Consider the following 16,679-nt stretch of genomic DNA (forward strand, 5'->3'; position numbering starts at 1 on the left):
AATGGGCTAATGTATGTAATAGGTAATATATGTAAAAATATGCGTAATATATGTTAAACAGAACAATGCCTAGCACACATAAGCACTCTATAAAACATTACTGCTGTTATACCTTAAATTTTTACCTAAATTATGGAGGGAAGATAATTTACTCTTTTAAAACTGCTTTTAAACACTAAATATTAATATTAACCACTGAGGAGATGGCAATTCACTTTTCTGCCAGACTCAGATGCTCAAAGAGTTCTTACGGGTTGGGGCCATTACATTTCTTTTGCTGTACAATGTGCTATAGAGGAAAATGTGAATTATTCCCCAGTCCAACTCATCTTTGTTTCTCTAAATTGAAAAGCAAATGGAGATAAGTAAGTACTTTTAAGCCTAAACTCTCCCAATTTCTCCATTTTATATAACTTGATATAATAGTAACTCTGGAAAGAACTTTAGTCATGCAGTTTCCATCAATAATAAGCCTTTAACCTATATCCAGTCTAATACTTTCAGTTGCCTCATACTTTTAGGAAGTGTATTATGAAGGCTAAAGCAAAATCATTTTTTGCTCAAATGAATGTACAGACAAGCCCCAAAAGGCTAAAACTAATAATGTATGTACTGGTCTGTTGGGTCACTATAGGCATTTTACTCTCTTCCAGATTTAAGGATACAATAACTGTTCTATCAGCAGAGGCTGTCAAGATCAGTTGATTCTTTTCTTCACAAACTTCCAAGGAAGGGAATGTAATAATGGCTGTTATCTTCTGAGTGTGCCCATTAAGTTCCAGAAGTTTTTCTCCTGTCTGAAATACCAATAAAAATTTTAATAGGCTCATATTATATTCATAACTTAAGTAATCTTAAATGACAATGTTAAGAAAAATCGCCATATACAAAATACATAATTCCATTTTTAATTTCTTAGATGTTATACTTTAACCTTAAGCAATCAAATAGAATCTAAGCAGGTACTAGAAAAGTAACCATAAATAATCTTAATTATTTGCTAATAGAAAATACTAAATTCTAGCATATTTTATATGAAAATTTAAAAGAATATTTTCCTATATGGTTTTTTAGACCTGTGTAAATCAAGTATAAAAATATCAGTAAATGATCAGTAGGAAAAAATAGGGAGTCTGCATTATCCTTAAGTATTTGTTATCTAAGTCTCCACAGTTAAAATGTTGAAGGAAATAAAAGCATGACAACACAATATATACACTATATACATCCAATAATATATCAACTGTTCATAAAGTCAGTCTCCACTCCATCTCTAACACCAACGGCTATTCTCACCCATCCAATGTCTTCATCTATCAGTATCTCACTGATTTTTCCCAAGTAGTAAACATATAAAAATCCTAAGTAAATATAACAAACTGCCAATCGTTCCAAGGTTGCAGTATTTCATGAATGTGGTGAACATAATGGTAAATAATTGCTTTAATCATGGGCAAAACCATTGAAAAATAAGGATCTGACAGAGTTAGACCAGATACCAATCCAAATTAACAGTGAGAAGATAAATGCTTCAAAAAGGGAATAATTTGAGCATCAAAGGATCAGGAAGAGAGGTCCTGGAAAAATGTGATGAAGCTTAAATATTTTTCACAACAAAAATTAGCCTTTTATTATATTACTATTAAAGTCAAACATAAGAATATTATATTATCATACAATTTTGAAATAAATATTGTATCTCTCACAAAAATCAACACTTGATTCATTTTCAGAATCAGTGCATAGTTGTTGATAAGTTTTGGTGAATAAGATTAAAACATTTGTTTTTGTTGGGGCGCCTGGGTGGCGCAATCGGTTAAGCGTCCGACTTCAGCCAGGTCACGATCTCGCGGTCCGTGAGTTTGAGCCCCGCGTTGGGCTGTGGGCTGATGGCTCAGAGCCTGGAGCCTGCTTCCGATTCTGTGTCTCCCTCTCTCTCTGCCCCTCCCCCGTTCATGCTCTGTCTCTCTCTGTCCCAAAAATAAATAAACGTTGAAAAAAAAAATTAAAAAAAAAAACTTTTGTTTTTGTAATTTGGCATTTGTTTCTCAGGAAAAAAATCTTAATTTGAAACCTTTCTCTATTACGAAATATTGATCCCCATTTTAAATTTTTTTTTTTTTTTCAACGTTTATTTATTTTTGGGACAGAGAGAGACAGAGCATGAACGGGGGAGGGGCAGAGAGAGAGGGAGACACAGAATCGGAAACAGGCTCCAGGCTCTGAGCCATCAGCCCAGAGCCCGACGCGGGGCTCGAACTCACGGACCGTGAGATCGTGACCTGGCTGAAGTCGGACGCTTAACCGACTGCGCCACCCAGGCGCCCCTATTGATCCCCATTTTAAATGGATTCATCCTAAGTAGCCTTTTTAAACTATCAATTAGTCGCATTATACTGCTATGCAGGTACATACCTAGATAGTGTTTATGAATGCATCCTCAACTATATAGTCAAATCTTTAAGTTTTGTTTTTTTACATTAAAGAGAGAGAGAGAAGGAGGGAGGGGCAGAGAGAGGCGGAGAGAGAGAATCTCAAAGAGGCTCCACACTGTCAGCACAGAGCCCAACACGGGGCTCCATCTCACCAACCATGAGATCATGACCTGAGCCGAAATCAAGAGTCAGACGCTTAACTGACTGAGCCACCCAGGCACCCCTACAGTCATGTCTTTATTACACAATCCACATAGAATTTTTAATACACACCTGGGCATTCCACACAACTACAATTCCATCATCACCAGCAGATGCAAACCTGGGGAGAGAAAAAAAGTGAAAAAAAATCTCTGGTGACATTTATTTGCTAAAATAACTTACAAATATCAGAATTTATTAATGGTATTTTAACTTACTAATATTAATTCAGGTTAGGTTAAACTAATTCAACAAATACTTAAGGAATATCTTCTGGGTTTTAGGCCAGGTACAAAGATAAATAAAACTGAAGATGCAAAGATAAATAAAACCATTCAGAGTTACAATGAATCAGCAGCTAGAACTGTAAGAATAAGGGAGGCCTATAACTAATCTTTCAAGTCCTTCCTGGCTTGAATTATGATTAAACCCTGACTTAAGTGATAGGAAACTAAGCTGAGGAAGAGCTTCACTTGATGGGAAGTGATATTCCAAGAATGGAACGAAGGAATCACTTTCTCAGGTAAGTTCATTATTTCTATTATTTTCTCTGCAACGATGTTTTAATTAGTTTCCTATTTAAAGCAAAGATCTCTCCTTTGCGCCTCTTGGCTCTTGGTCTTTCCATGTAAATACCAGGTTTTTAGTTTGGAAGCTTTGAGGTTTTTTGAAGGTTTTTATTTTGTTTTTTAGTGAAAATGCTTGAAATGCAAAGAAGTAAAGGAAAGTTTGCTTGCTGGCATGAAAAAAAGAGCTGTGAAGAACCCGGTTATAGCTTCTTTCTCTTCTTTACTTCCCATTCACTATATATAAAGGAACAATTGTCTATACTTTGTAGAGTAGAAGTTATCCATGACAAAAACACTGTCAAGAAAAGTAATTTGTTATACAGGATTACTCATCATAGTGACTGCATTATAATAAAATCAAGAAAGCACTGTTCTCAAGCAATGTCCCAACACAATGGTTGACAGCAATCACACTGTAAGCATGTCAAGTAATTTGTTATTAATAATGGATGTAAGTTTGTAAATGATTCTTTAATAAATCAAAATTGATCCAAAGTTGTTCCCATAATATCATTTTCATTCATTTGAATTCAAGGTTTGCTTTCTGAATACGAGAGAGAGAAGTGGTATTATAGAAAGACAGCTAAGAACTGTGTATAACTGGCCCCTTATAGTTAACAACCATTAATAAATGATAATCCATTAGCAGCTATGGCATTTAGAAAACATGTTCTTCCTTGCAAAACTGTTAGTGTGTTTCATAAAATCTGGGTATGCCTTGAACGTCTTCATTGAAGTAAACATTGTTAGGCACAGATGTCTATTGTTGGTGAACTGACACACTACAACACAAAAATTATTTTGTTCCTGAGATTATCTGTTCCAATGAATTTTACCACTATATGAGATCCATAAAATTTCACTACTTCAGTCATATAACAATTTCCTTAACATTCCAAACTGAGCTTCAAGTTCGAATTTCTCATACTCACTTTCAAAGTCCCATAAGTAACTGCTATCTTCACTGGCTCTGACAATTCCCACACTCAGCACTCATTTCAAAATCCTTCAATTACATCTCCTACTACAGGAGCTAAGAGATTATTCAGGAGACGGGAAATTGGTCAAATACATTCTTACCAAAGTCTATTAATAATTTTTTTAATATAGAACTACGTTACCTTTTTAACAGAAAGGACCTTCAAAACTTCCTAGGTAACTAGTGAGAAATCACCTGCAGAGTTATTTTTAAATCCATGCCTAACATTTATTCTTATTTCAAAACGAAATATATAAAAGATCTGGAGATTTAAAAGAAAACAAAACAATCATTTTTAAATTAAAAATACAATTTCTTATTTAATAACATACATCTTTCTGAATCAGAATAGTAATCAATGCCTGAGTACCAAAAATAGTTGCTGGACGTCAATCTTTAATAGCTTATGTTTCTAGGCCTATTGATTTCTTTTTATTTGTATAGTGATGGTGGGGAGGCAGGACTCAAGGTCTTAAGTTTTCTTTGGTATAAAACATCAATTTCTATTGATTCTTGAAACTCTTATAATTGCTTTTCTCCTTTCTAGAAGACTGCAGGTTTAAAATACATACTTTTTCTAACCCCGATTTTTAACTTCTCATTATTGTTTTATCGTGTCTGAATCTCATGAGTTCACAATGAGAGATGATTGAACGGTTGAGAGTTTAGAAATGATAGAGCATTTCACCTCAAACTTTAATTCAATCAGTAGTGAACAAAAGTTAAATCTAAACAATGCTCAATAGTAATGCATGAAATCACAGCCAATTTTTTATTGCTCAGAGGTCAATTACCTAGTTGGTGGATTATTCAGGCCTTTCAATTTTCTTATATATTCTATTGCTGCATTTTTCTTTTTTCTTTTTTTTGGTGCCATTTCAGTATTTATTATTACCTCCTCTAAAGAGAAAACATGAAGCTTAAAAATACATATCAATATCACTTTGCTACATATTAGTATCTCCCATAAAATAACAAAGGGTTGGGAGATCATTCACAAATTATAATTAGCCATGCTATTAGGATGGATAATTGAAAACTAGCTACACTTCATCAGTTTATCTTAAAGTAAATCAGTTTATCCTAATCAGTCAAGTACATACTTCAGCCATCTGCAAATCAAAAATGAAAATTCAACCCAAGAATTCCTAATAGTAAGATACATTATAATTGGTAAACAGAAATAATCAACTATAAAAAAGGACTAATTAAAATGCCAATAAGGTTTAAATTATTCAATAGAAGGAAGAATTATAGCTATATTGCATTAAAATTATAATAATAATTTTTAAAACATTCTAAATTAGTAGAATCCAAAGATTCACATCTGAAGATAAGGTTTTAAGAGAAATGCTTCTTTACTGATGGCACAAAATGTATTTAGTGAGATTCATGCTAGGTGACGAAAATATCAAGATCAATTACATGTGGTTCTTGTTTCAAGATCTTAAAATTCAGCGATTGTTTAGAAATGTGCTGTATTTCATCAAATCTAAGATATCAATTATAAGACATTCTATTATTTTATGGATTATTAAGATAAAAATACTGCCAATTATAACTGAAAGTCACCATCAGATATATACTGTTTCCAAATTTCAGAGAGGTTAAAATAGGAAAAAATAGTCTTCTTAGAATCAATATAATAATTGCCATATTTATTAATGTTTATAATGTGGCACTTTCTAGTCCAACAAAACTGATTATCTCCAGCAGGTTTAAAGCACTAAAGAAATGTTTTTTCAATGAATGAGCAAACATTTAAGTGTTGCAAGGGCTCTGTAAAATAGATAATCATTCAGTTTATTAACGTAACCTCATTTTTTTCTTTTATCATTGTTAATATATCTACTCTCACAACAAAAAGTAAAATTAAAAAAATTTAAAATCCAGCATCCCACTCCACACATGGAATTCCTTTTATTTTTTTCAAGTTCCTGTCCCATATTTATGTATAATCTTCAACATGAAACCACATCTTTAAAAAAACTCGGACTATACAATTAAATGACTAAGCAAAAAACTATATACATGAGAAGAAGTTTAACAAGGTGAAGCATGATTTAAAGAAGACCTATAAAAAAACTTTTAGAATGTCCCGTCTTTTCCTCCCCTAATCATGAGAACTAAATTTACCATAAGAGTTGATGATTCACTCATTCATTCAAGAAATATTTATTAAACACTATATATTAAGCATTAAATATAATTATATTTGATAATACATATTTGATATTGAAAATAAAGATTAAAAGGATAGTTCTTACCCTTGAAGAACTCAGTCTACATTACTAAGTAATGCTACAAGGTCCACATCATGAATCCATTGAGAATTCTCATTTATACTCAATTTAATTTATAGAAATCATTCCTTTTAAAGGAAGGTGTTTAACCTTCCCTTTGAACATCTTAGAGAAAGTGCTCTCATTCTTGCCAACTGTGAACTGAAATGTACAGCAAAGCTTCACAAAGATTTGTATAAAATATTTTCACAAGAATTCCTATGTCTATTACCTAAGTGCTTATTTAATAGTTCTTATTCATTTGAATATATTTCAATTAAGTCAAAGGTGGCTACAGATACCAATATAACCTTAGAGGATATAATGAAAAGTACAGTCCATAAACCTGCACATAAACTTTCCTGTATTCAATATCTACATAATCATAAAGCACTTGAAACATAAAAACAGAACATTATTATGGCAATACAGAAAATACCTATAGTTAACTAACTTCCCACATAATCCACAAATGTAATACATGATGCAACTAAAGTAGTATACATTTTTATAATAAAATAGAGTTGAAAAATGGTACTACAATACCAAAACCAAACACAATTGAAAATATACAAAAATTTTATTTAAAATAGATTTTTTTTTTTCAACGTTTATTTATTTTTGGGACAGAGAGAGACAGAGCATGAACGGGGGAGGGGCAGAGAGAGTGGGAGACACAGAATCGGAAACAGGCTCCAGGCTCTGAGCCATCAGCCCAGAGCCTGACGCGGGGCTCGAACTCACGGACCGCGAGATCGTGACCTGGCTGAAGTCGGACGCTTAACCGACTGCGCCACCCAGGCGCCCCTTAAAATAGATTTTTACTGGAGGTGCCTGGGTGGCTCGGTCGGTTGAGTGACCAACTTCGGCTCAGGTCATGATCTCACGGTTTGTAAGTTCGAGCCCCACATTGGGCTCTATGCTAACAGCTCTGAGCCTGGAGCCTGCTTCGGATTCTCTGTCTCCCTCTCTCTCTGTCCCTCCCCACCTCATGCTCTGTCTCTGTCTCAGAAATAAACACACATACATACATACATATACATACATAAATAAAATAGATTTTTACTGGGGCTCCTGGGTGGCTCAGTCATTTAAGCATCTGACTCTGGGTTTTGGCTCAGGTCATGATCTCATTGTTTGTGAGAGTTCGAGTCCCTAGGGCTCTGCGCTGACAGTGAATCTGCTTCAGATTCTGTTACTTCCCCTCTGCCCCTCCTCTGGTTGTGCTCTCTTTCAAAAAAAATAACCTTAAAAAAATAAAAACCGAAATAGATTTTTATTTATCTTTTTGCTAGAACTACTTGAAGAAAATCAAAGAAGTATGTAGAGACCTGTAGAGAAATAAAAGGGAACTTGAAAGCATTTTCATGACCCAGAGACACTGATGTCATTGATCCTTTCATTAGATTTACTTGAACATGATTTTTTTTTTTCCATAAGAAAAATGCATACATCAGGGCACCTGGGTGGCTCAGTCGGTTAAGTGTCCAACTTTGGCTCAGCTCATGGTCTCACAGTTCGTGGGTTAGAGTTCCGTGTCAGGCTCTGTGCTGACAGCTCAAAGCCTGCTCAGGATTCTGTGTCTCCCTCTCTCTCTGCCTCTCCCTCGCTTGCACTCTGCCTCTCTTTCTCCAAAATAAACATTAAAAAAAAATGCATACAACTACATAACTCTAATATGTCAATGTCTGACGTCCCTCTTTAGTTCACATACATTGAAGGTATTGGAAGATTCCATAGTTTTCATGGCCATTAGGAAAGGTAAACCCTTTGTAAATTCTCCCCTCCACCAAATCACAAACAAGAAGCTAAACTACGCATCAAAGTTTTCAAGTACTAGAAAAACAAAACTCCCTGTGATTTCTATTAAAGGGAATCTCTAGGGGCGCCTGGGTGGCGCAGTGGATTAAGCGTCCGACTTCAGCCAGGTCATGATCTCGCGGTCCGTGAGTTCGAGCCCCGTGTCGGGCTCTGGGCTGATGGCTCAGGCCTGGAGCCTGTTTCCGATTCTGTGTCTCCCTCTCTCTCTGCCCCTCCCCCATTCATGCTCTGTCTCTCTCTGTCCCAAAAATAAATAAACGTTGAAAAAAAAAAAAATTAAAGGGAATCTCTAGGGGTACCTGGGTTACTCAGTTGGTTAAACGTCTGACTTCAGCTCAGGTCATGATTTCACAATTGGCGGGCCCGAGCCCTGTGTTGGGCTCTGTGCTGATAGCTCAGAACCTGGAGCCTGCTTTAGATTCTGTCTCCCTCTCTCTCTGCCCCTCCTCCCTCATGCTGTGTCTGTCTCAAAAATAAATGAAAATGTTAAGAAAAATTTTTTTAATAAAGGGTAGCTCTATTCACCTGAGCTCAAGTTTCTGTGAAAGAATTTCTAACTACTAAAGAAACATCTTGGCCTCTGTGCCCCACCAGTTAAATTAGCGTGTGAGAATGAACCGAGCATGCTCAGTTCAAATCCTTCAGGGCTTTCTCTGAGGATATGTTTATACAGAGAGGGAACATTCTGGTTTGCTCTTGTTTTTGAGGTAAGCTTACATCTGAGTGGGAAGCCTGCAGATGTCCAGGTGTACCAGTGATTTGAGTGATATGTCTACCTACCTCAGGATGAAGTATGAGAAATCCCACAGCAGTTGTATATCAAAGCCAACATCCTTTAATCCAGCTTTTTGCCAGTTATTACTTAATATGTTCAGGTCCATCTATGTGATTCCTGCATCCAATATCTAAGAAAAAGTTTTCTTGTTTTTTCATCTTTAAGTTTTATTTATTTTGAGAGAGATAGAGGAAGAAAGATGAAAGTGAGGAGGGGAGGGGCAGAGAGAGAAGGAGAGAGAGAATCCCAAGCAGTCTCCACGCTCAGCACAGAGCTGATGCAGGGCTAGATCACACGACTGTGAGATCATGACCTGATCTGTAATCAAAAGTCAGACGCTTAACCAACTGAACCACTCAGGTGCCCCTTTAAGAAAAAGTTTTATACTCAAACAAAAATACCTTTCAAATTGGCATTTTTATTTCCTCTATATCAAATATATCATTTTTCAATTTTTCATTATGGATAATTTAAATGTATATAAAAGTGCAAACAGTATGACAAAAATCCCCAGTTACTCATCATCTCTCTTCAATTATCAACTCATGACCAATATTGTTTCATCCGTACCACACCCAATCCCCCCTCTGCAGATTATTTTGAAGCAAATCCAATTAGCTGTATTTCATCAGTAAATATTTCAGAGTGTATCTTTTAGGAATCCTTTACATCAAAGTTACCATTTAATTTCTTTCTTTTTTTTTTTTTTTTTAATTTTTTTTTTTTTCAACGTTTATTTATTTTTGGGACAGAGAGAGACAGAGCATGAACGGGGGAGGGGCAGAGAGAGGGAGACACAGAATCGGAAACAGGCTCCAGGCTCTGAGCCATCAGCCCAGAGCCTGATGCGGGGCTCGAACTCACGGACCGCGAGATCGTGACCTGGCTGAAGTCGGACGCTTAACCGACTGCGCCACCCAGGCGCCCCACCATTTAATTTCTTAATGTCACCACATACTCAGTGATCATACTTCCCGATCTCATGATTTTTTTAAATTTTATTAGAAGGAGAATCTAAATAAAGTTCATAATTGGAGTAATTGTTATAGCTTTAAAGTCTTTTGTTCTATTTATTCTTCATATTTTTCTCCTTGCAGTTTGTATGCTCCAACAAGAAATGTAATTTCTCATAGTCTTTTCTTTGTGTGCATGTAAGGTTAACAGCCATCGGTAAACTCTCTAAATTTATTAGAAGTTGCAAAATTACAATATTCCCATTCCACAATTTTTCCTAGCCTGAATTCTTCTATAAAAAGAAATTTCCTCCCATCAATTATTATTGATCCCAGATACAGTCTGTATAGGAAAGGCAATATAGATCTTGCAGATACCCCTTCAGGAGAAGCTGTCCAGCTCTCAGAAAGGTGATTACCAGCCTCTACCTGTTGACTTCAGGGTCCATTTCAGTTTTGAAACCAAAGTCATACTACCTCAGTTGGCTTCCAGGTAATGGAACTTAAGCAAGGTGGTGGAAGCCAGAAGCATGTTCCTGGATGACCCTCAGCTAATGACTAAGCAAGGCAGGGTTAAAAGTCCCAGTTACTTCTATCCAACATAGAATTCCCCTAAAGGGCATTCTTTCCTCCAGAGCTCCCCATGGGGCCTATAGAGACTTTGTCAGATCCAGACCATAGTCTGAGACAGCTCCCCTTGTCCAATCCTGCTTCTTTCTCTGTCCCTTCACTGGTGTTTCTAATAAACCATCTGCATATTTAATTCCATTTTGTTATCTGCTTTGCAGGGAACTAAGGGATTAAGAGGGTCTAAATCACCTTGACTATTGATTTCTATTCTCTGAATATAAGGAAAATATTCTTAGCTTAAGAATATTTTCTTAAAGATATAGCATACTGTTAGTGAATTATCAAACTGTACTGAGTTGACTTAGTTTCTTGTAAATGTACAGCTTCACCAGCTATCCTAAGGGCACATTTTGTTCTCCAGTCTGGCATTTCATGGGTCACCTGATTCTTTTCCAGTCATGATCACCATCCTACATAACCTTGTCTGTTTCCTGGAGGAGCAAGGAATGGTCAAATGAGCAACAGAAAAAACTATTCTTAAAATGTGTTATGAACTCAGTTTAGTTTAATGTGTCAAATGCTAGAGTATTACATGCAATTTTAGCACAGTCCATTATTTGGAAGACTCTTGCTGAGGCTTAGCCTTCTTTAGTGATCTCCCAATCAATATGACCCTCACTTCATGTTCAAAAAACACTAAAGAAGAAAAGAAAAGGCAGCTGTCTGTTAGGTTATACAGGATTTATTTGGTATCTTCAAAAACCAATCTGTGAAAATTTTCCACTCACTGATTTTAGCTGAGCCACCAAGAAAACAAGAAAATCCTTCTGCAAAATTCTCAATAAAATGATATTATCTAAAGACCTGAAGCGTGAAACCTGGATTACAACAGCTGACCAAAAAACCAGAATGTAAGGTCCATAAAAATTAAATAAAACACATAAAATATAATATGTATTTATTTTAAAACTGAAAAGGTATTTCTGTAATTTGACAATGCAAAAATAATATATATCTGGAATAGTAAAGATAATTCTAAATTATCTAAACTACAAAATTGAGAATGAAAATGCTGTGCTCTTAATTCCATTTAAATAAATACTTATACAGTTTGTATATTTCTTATATCTTTCTTACCAGTAGTGACCATTTAGTTTTTTTCTTTCAGTGCAGAATTCAGTTTTTGAAAGCAAAACACAGATTGAAAGTTCTATAGGTCTGTGACTGACAGAAAAACTTCCTAACTAGATGTAAATTTTGGCAGAGTAATAACTTGAATACAAATAATTAAATGTGACTCATGTAGTAATATCTTCACTTTATTGCAAAAGCCAAAATGTAAGTTTTGCATCCATTTTTAGACATTTAGATTCACTGCGGTGGGCAGCAAACATGGCCACAAGTTATTCTCCCTTTGTCTAGCACCATTTACAATAGGACTTAGTTGCTTCTCCCCTCAAAAGGTAGAGTTTATTTACCAACATAGTTGAATTTGGCCAGCTCCTGACTTGCTTTGGCAAACAATACAGCAGCAAACACCACAAAGACGTGAGAAGAGCTTACAACAGGGCTTTCCCTTTCGTTCTTATGAGAACTCCATGATCACTACGTGCACAAGCACTTGAGCAATCTTATGAAGAGCGATCCCAGTCATCCCAGCTGAGTCCAATGTGAATCACCCAGCCCAGCCTATTTACCTGTTGACCAGAGATGCATAGGTTAGGTTTACTACCTAACCAAGATCAGCTGATCTTGGCACAGATGGAAAACACCCACCCAGCTGAACCTAGCCCAATAATTGGTGAGCTAAGTAAACAGCAGGTTGTCACTAAGTCACTGAGTTTGGGGTGGTATTTAAAAGAGTAATATATAACTTGATACACTTATCTATAACTTTCTACTGTTAACAGAACATTTACTACATCATTAAACAACTTATTTATACAGGAACATCACTGTGGGGAAAATGTAATCAGATATTAGCATTTTCACAATGATCATTATTCTAGGTGATGGCCTTTTCTGCAGATTCTTTAACTATGTAATAAAAGCCAAGAGGACATTTCAGAGGACAGGTAGTAACGAACATGGAATCTTAACAGTTAATCTATATAAAAATTTAAAGATCACATCCTGAAAGTACACTGTATATTTTTATTTAATTTTCTTACACAACATGATCTGAGGATTCCTTAAGACCCAAATATTAGTGATTATAGTCTAAGAAACTACAGTAAAACTTTGGTTTGTGACCATAATTCCTTTCAGGAACATGCTTGTAATCCAAAGCACTTGTATATTAAAGCAAATTTCAAGAACCATTGGCTCACTTGTGATCATGCAATGTTTGGAGTCACACACTACTCATACTGCAAGACACTGCTCATTTATCAAGTTAAAATTTATTAGAAATATTTGCTCATCTTGTGGCACATTTGCAGAACAAGTTACTCACAATCCAAGGTTTTACTGTATTTGGGTTTTTTTAAAACCTGCTTAGCAACTTACTATGCTAAAACATGTAAGGAACTTTAGCTGTCCAGGGGCAGAGTGGCTCAGTGGCTCAGTAGGTTAAGCATCTGACTCTTGGCTTCAGCTCAGGTCAGAATCTCCTGGTTCTCGAGTTAAAGCCCGGAATCAGGCTCTGCACCGACAGTGCGGAGCCTGCTTGGGATTCTTTCTCTGTCCTTTCCCTGCTCCTGCTCTCTTTCTCTCTCTCAAAATAAATAAGTAAACTTTAAAAAAAAAAAAATTAGCGGTCCAAACATCCCATGTTTCCAGCGATGCTTAGCTTCAGAAATCTGACTGGCTGGCTGACTAAAAAATCAGAGTGTCTCTTAGAACATATGAGCAATGAATACTACCAAAGGGCTGAAGATTCTTATATTATGGTTTACATGTTATGATTTGTCTGGGTCATATCACAACAAAACAGTGTTGGAAGGCTAGTAATATATATGAGGTCAATCTTTTCAAGCAAAAGTTGAGGAACATAGTGTTGTACAATAATGTGTCAGGATTTTGTCCCTGGTTTCTAGAAGGCAGCTGGGCTCCTCAGAACTCACCTGTGTTTATGCTAATGAGATGATTTAGGGTGGGCTCCCTACACAATTAAGGATAGGGGCTGGCCATGTGGGAAATATGAACCATGTAATTAAAGGTTTGGTGCTGTGAGCCCTGGGATATCAGCCTGACCCTCCAACCTGAGGCTGAAGTATGGGCAAAGGGCAGGGAGAGAAGGGCTGGAAATTGAGTTCAATCAGGTGGCAAATGACTCAATCATTCCTATGTAATAAACCCCAATAAAACTCTGGATAATAAAAACTCTGGGTACTCAGAACTTAAGTGAGCTTCCTTGTTGGTAATACATACTGATGTGCTCAAAGGGTGACATGTCCTGAACAGAGAAGCTTTGGATCTGAGATCTTTCTAGACCTATGCATCCATGCATTCAGCTGGTCCTGACTGGCATTCTTTATCATAAAACTGCAATTTTAAGAACAGCGCCTTCCTGAGTTCTGTCAGTCTTTCTAGTAAGTATCGCACCTGAGCCGGTAGTGGAAATTTGTAGCCAGTTGGTCAGAAGTGTGAGTGGCCTGGGACCCCTAGAGATTACAACTGGCAACTGACGTGCAGAGAGTGCTGTGCAGGACTGTGTCCCTAACCTGTAAAATTTAATCTAACTCCAGGTAGTGTCATACTTGCACTGCACATGGGAAAAGCAATACGAAAGACATTAAAGAAAAAAAAAAAAAGAGAGAAGACAAGGCTAATAGACATGAGAAGTGATGGGTCAGAATTAGGAATAATCACAACAGCAGTCACCCATGGAGTCAAAAATGGAAAAAAAAAAAAAGTATCAAAGGTAAAAGAGAAGATTAGAGATGATAGCAGAAAAATTGATAGGAACAACAGACAGGGGTTAGGGAGTTAGGATGGCAGTAAACATGCACACTTAATATTGTCTGTGGGGTCATATTCATTCATTTAACAACTATTAATCACCTGCTATATGTAAAGCACTGTCTCAGGTACTAAGGATACTGTGGTGAATAAGAAAAACATGCCTCCCATGAAGTTTAGATTCTAGTGAAGACAAATATTAAGTAGTTACACAACTACTTAGTTACCTCTAAGTTACTAATTAGTTACCTCTAATTGTTATTATGCTACATATTACAAAGGATAACCTTTAATTGACTAAGGGCTTAATAAACAGATACATACATCAGAAATGAGCTAAATCTATAATCCTAAGACCTACATACTTCATCTCTATTTGCAGTTAAACACAGTATTATCTCAGTTGACAAGAAAGTAAATAATGAACATTTTAAAAGGATTTCCTCATTAACATAAGATTCAGATTAAATATTTACTTTCTACTAAAAATAGCACATTCCTAGTAGGTACTTGATAGTTAAACATTTCCCATATTTGTTTCTCAAATTTAGGTTCACCTTAACAAAACTCGTGTAAAATTTGTTTACAAGCAAATTTTAAAGTCATACACTTCTTCTAAACTAACAAAAAATTTTCCTGAGCAATAAAAAACAAAAGAAACTTCAAATAAAAATAACCATCAAATCACCAAATATGACATGCTGACTTCTGGGCAAAAAATGACTTCAGACGCATATTTCATTAAGATGCAGATGTCAATTTCGAGTAAATAGTTGAAATTTTTAGATCAGATGATCAGATTTGAAATTTTTAGAAAAGATGTATTAATTATGAAGCTGTTTTCAAATATACAATTCCCTAAAAGCTCTTTCCAAACAGTAGGCAACTGGACAACTAGAGCTTCTTACCTGTATTCATCTAACTGTACCAGAAACCGTACAATATCATGATGAGCTTTCAGTACAAGCAGTTCAGTGTAGGGATTCTGGGTTTGTTCTTCACCTATTGTCTGTAAGGGAGATTTCTTGTATTGGATAAAAAGAAAACAAAAACAAGAGAGAAAGAGAAATTAAATTATTTATGATAAATAACCATAGCAAAATAAAATACCCTACTTCATGGTGTACATCTAAGAATATAAGACTTAAAAAGCTATGATATCATGTTCTAATACTATATATGATTTCCCCTAATATCAACTAACTGCCAATTTAACATAAAATATTTCTCTTAACCACAAATTCACATCATGAATTTTTTCTTCTTTGTTAGAAGTGACCTAAATATAATCTTTAAACTCAGATCATCATTCTTCAAATTGTTATCTAAAAACAATCTAAAAGGGAAGAAAAAAATCTCACTCTTGCATTCATTTTAGTATTTTCAAGTCACAATATATTTACAAAAAGGGTGAATTTTATGTTAAGGAGACTGTATCTCAATAAACCTGACCTAAAAAAATCAATGGGCCAATCTAACTCAGTATTTTAGAATGAGTGTTTCTCAATTAAAACTTGACAACAAAACTGCAGATCAAAAGGGTAAAATAGAGACTACAACAGTGCCTAGCCCGTTATAGGTACTCAATATATGATTGTTGAATGAATAAAAGAAAGGATGAAATCCTTTGGAGTTGATAAATTCAATAAATTCCATTTTGGACAGTAAGTCTGATAAAGATAATTGCTAACAGAGAATTAGGTCACAGCCCATAAGCCAGACACTGTGCAAATCATATACGGCATATAATTCACTCAACAATTCTGTAAGGTAGGTCTTATTAACCTCATTTCTGTAGTCAAACCCAATACTATTTCATGATAAAACCTTTGTTCTTAACCTCTGAACTGCAATTTCTCAAACTTGCCACTACTGAGATTTTGGGCCAAATAATTTTTTGTGGTTGAGGACTATTCTGTGCACTGTAGAATATTCAGCGGTATCTGTAGTTTCTACATACTAGATGCTAATAGAAATCTAACCTTCCTCATCCTGAAAATCAAAAATGTCTCCAGACATAGCTAAATGTCCCCTAAGGGCAAAACATCCCACCAGAGAAATACTGTGAAACTAGAAGTCTGGATACAAAGTTCTCGCATAAATTAAGGAAAATCATTGGTTCCAACAATGCGCAAATTCACAACAGTTACACAAAACATGGAACTAGCATGCCTAAGTGTTTTCCCCAAAA

General features: G+C 35.6%; 1 protein-coding gene across 9 annotated transcripts in view; it reads right to left on the minus strand.

The window, feature by feature from the left end:
• The window catches only part of WDR41 (WD repeat domain 41), a 204,551-nt gene that overhangs the window by 32,972 nt on the left and 154,900 nt on the right, over positions 1–16,679 (minus strand). For 8 of the 9 annotated variants that reach the window (XR_006716697.1, XR_006716706.1, XM_045496340.1 and 5 more), the window contains 3 exons: positions 15,397–15,512; positions 2,709–2,757; positions 666–797 (listed from right to left, as the gene is read on the minus strand). Coding sequence is in view for 7 of the 9 variants with exons in the window: in XM_045496340.1 (XP_045352296.1) it covers positions 666–797; positions 2,709–2,757; positions 15,397–15,512 (297 nt within the window). In the remaining 2 variants the exon portion in view is untranslated. The remainder of the gene's footprint in view (positions 1–665; positions 798–2,708; positions 2,758–15,396; positions 15,513–16,679) is intronic. The other variant, XM_045496374.1, reaches the window with a different exon arrangement.

Source organism: Leopardus geoffroyi, chromosome A1 (genome assembly GCF_018350155.1).
Source record: "Leopardus geoffroyi isolate Oge1 chromosome A1, O.geoffroyi_Oge1_pat1.0, whole genome shotgun sequence".
Lineage (NCBI taxonomy): Eukaryota > Metazoa > Chordata > Mammalia > Carnivora > Felidae > Leopardus > Leopardus geoffroyi.